Below are 3369 nucleotides of genomic sequence, written 5' to 3' on the forward strand. Positions count from 1 at the left end.
CTGTGAATTTTCTTTTACGGCCTCAATCGAGTCGAAACGGGTTCCACGGAGTGGTAACTTGAATTTTGGAAAAAAAAAAAAAAACAAATCGCATGGTGCCAAATACGAAGTTATACTCTGTAGCAACATGTTGTACCATGAAGCCAGAAAATTTCCAGAAATTGTTTTTTTCGATATTCGCGATTTGGTTCATCATGAATTCGTTTCAACGGGCCAGACGGTGAATAAAAAGTATTATTTCAGCGTTTACGCGAAAACAACCGTCGTAAACGGACGGAATTGTGGGCCAACAATTTCCGGCAACTTTCTGGTCACACTGATGTGTTTGTAGTCACTTTTTTAGAGGTGTCTAAGAACCTATTTTTCAGAATACTTAGTAAAAAATATCTTTTTATGACCCACCCTAGTATATTTATATAATTCTGTATCAAATAGCTGTTTGGTGAACAAAATTATTTCACTCAATGTAAACTGTTGCGAGAGTTTAAATATATTGTAACTAGCTCAAAGTAGTTGATTACGTTGGCGGTCTAATCAGCATATATGTTAATGACAAAAATACATATGCATACATACATATGTATGTAGATGTGCGACAACTGATAAGCATTGATTCATGAATATATTTACAGGGCATCGTGTGTCTGATAATGAGAGCAGAGAGAGTGATGGAAATGTACTTGTATATGCATTAGGGTAAAACCTTGCATGTACTACACTCTGTCAAAAAATTTAATCACTGAGAAACTTTATTAAATATTAAATATAGTTTTAATAAGAAGTGTTTATTCGTAGAAAATCTATACAAAACGAAATTTACATTCAATACATATATGATATGTATATTTCAAAAACAATTTTCTAGAGCTGATTTTTTTGCACAAAAATTTAATCGTCAAATAAATTTAAAAGAAAAATAATAATAATATCACTAGCTTTTTAGAAGAACTTTGAAAAACAATTTTTTTTAATCATCTTGATATGCTTGTAGTTCCTTAGTTTGATGGCAAGATTCGAAAAGTACTCACTTAAAGAAAAGTTAAGTTTTATAATATATATTTTAATTCTGTAGAATAATTAAAAAAAATTTATTTCAGTCTTGCTGAGCGCCCTTTTGACTTGGCGTGTGCCACATGCTCACACAGAGCATTAAAAAATAAATTGATTAATTGCAAAATAATAATAGTTTAAGATTCATATTATATATAACAAATATATTTATAACCAGTTTTTTTTTTTTTTGTTGTGTTTAGGCGACTAAAAGAAGTGCAGAGCACTGATGCCAAGCAGTCTCCTATTTGCGTATTATTTGAGCTTCTGTCGTGCCGAAGCCGCAGTCGCATTTTAACATTTGCGAAAACACAGCGTACGAAGCGCAGGCGAGACAATTCTAAAGCTAAATATAAACTGTGATTGAACTATATTACTTTGGAAACACATTGGATTAATTCAAGTTCAACCAAAATGTACTACATGGGATTAGATTGCGTTTGAAATTAGTCACGAACTGCAAGTGAAGTGTGAAAGAAAAACAATTGTTTGGAATAATAAAAGACACTTAAAGCTTGCATACAAGATGTCACGTGGGTCACATTTGTCGGGTACTCTGCATTGTTGCTGCTATAAGTTGTTTTTGCTCTTATGTGCTGCTAGTGCATGGCCCGCTACAGTGGCGAGCCCGCCTTATCGCTGTATGTATATAAATGTTATGTTTTTGTATTACATTGCAGACGATATACATATATGTATATGTATGTGTGTACATACAATTTTGTTGAATTGAAAACGCATTTATACAAAAATATTTACAATTTGATGTAAATTTTAAAAGTATTCTCATATATAAATAATGCAAAGATTTTGTCTATAAAACATACATATACTCATATGTGTGTATATATATACATATAAACGAGTATATGCTTATGAATAATTTATATTTGTACAATAATTGCGTCTTAAATTAAAGTCTTACTAAAGCAAACATTCTTCCAGCGTACGGCCAATGCACTGATGCCGAAACCGGACGCGAACTCTACATCGGCGAGTCCTTCACACGTCCGGGCCAATGTATACGCGTGCAGTGCTTGGGCACACTGCAGCTGTGGGAGGATAGGTATCTGCTTTTTCGCTGAATATTTTAGACAGTCTGTAAAGTTAAGCTAATAAAATTTTTTTTTTTTTTGTATAGTTGTGAAGTACCGAAATTAGAGGGTAATTGCAGTCCCGTACCGCCAGGCAATGAATTTCTCAACTATCCATATTGTTGTCCACTGTTCGTGTGCAGAAAGATTGCCGTTAGCGAAAAGGATCGAAGAGAAGAGATACGTACATACAATCAGTATGGCACTATGATTAAACAAGACATACAGCAAGTTTTCAGTGTTGGCCCAGTCAAGGGAAATGTGCCGGGCGCTGGCGTGATTACGCAATTTGAAATTTAACTGCCCAAACTATTTGGCAATTTTTGTATTTTTAGTCGATTTCTATGACGATTACAATAAGGAATTATTAATAAATGAAAAAGAAAGGTACTAAAGGAAATAAAAGTGATTTATTCACGTCCGTGAAAGAGAAGCATATTAAATAGTTTCCAATTTTTTTTTGAATGTTGGTATTACAAAATATGGAATTAATTGCCTAAATTAGTAAATATTGTTGTGGTTTGAAGCAGCAAAGCTAGTTGAGCAATCAAAGTAACAGTGACCGCCATTGTAGTGCGGTAAGAAGTGTATCTCTAGAAGCTAAGTTCGCCCCCGATTTTATTTGACATCAAAAATATATTTTTCGAACTAAGGAGATTACCTAGACGTACCTCAGCAAAATATTACAGAAAGAAAAGCTTTGAATTCTTATACATAAATATAGTTCAACGTACAAATTGTCCAAAAATATTCAAAATAAAAGTAGCTTACTTAAACAACTGCGATATGTAGATACACTTAGTCGAATGGAGAATTGCAACAAATACGGATAAGATATACTCCTCTTATGATTGTTATGCTGGTTATATGTATATATTATATTATATTAAGTTTTCGAATAAGGTAGAATATGAACAGTGTAACTGTGAGTGTCCGGAGAGTATTTTGTTTTCAAACACTTGAAGAACAGCCGACCAGATATTAATTTAATTTGTAATGATGTTCAATAACATATTTATATTTGTATATAAACTCAGTACTTGTAGTCGGTTCTAACTAATCGTAAAAAGTTTGACACTACTAATATTTGAAGGAATTTTTTTACATCTTTCTTAATTCTATTAGAGTTTGGGAATACTCGTTTTTTTTGTATTGATTTTTTTTAAGAAATGATGTAGTTTTAGTGGTTTACAGTAATTTTCACTTCACTTACCTAAATTTTATA

At 32.3% G+C, this 3369-nt stretch overlaps 1 protein-coding gene across 1 annotated transcript; it reads left to right on the plus strand.

Moving 5' to 3' along the window:
- Positions 1-1310: 1310 nt before the first annotated feature.
- Positions 1311-2587, plus strand: Vago (vago). Its single transcript, XM_014239035.3, has 3 exons — positions 1311-1691; positions 1996-2116; positions 2192-2587. The coding sequence occupies exons 1-3, from the start codon at positions 1577-1579 to the stop codon at positions 2442-2444; spliced, it is 489 nt and encodes a 162-aa protein (XP_014094510.2). The 5' UTR covers positions 1311-1576; the 3' UTR covers positions 2445-2587.
- The last annotated feature ends 782 nt before the right edge of the window (positions 2588-3369 follow it).

The sequence above is a fragment of the Bactrocera oleae genome, chromosome 2, assembly GCF_042242935.1.
Source record: "Bactrocera oleae isolate idBacOlea1 chromosome 2, idBacOlea1, whole genome shotgun sequence".
Lineage (NCBI taxonomy): Eukaryota > Metazoa > Arthropoda > Insecta > Diptera > Tephritidae > Bactrocera > Bactrocera oleae.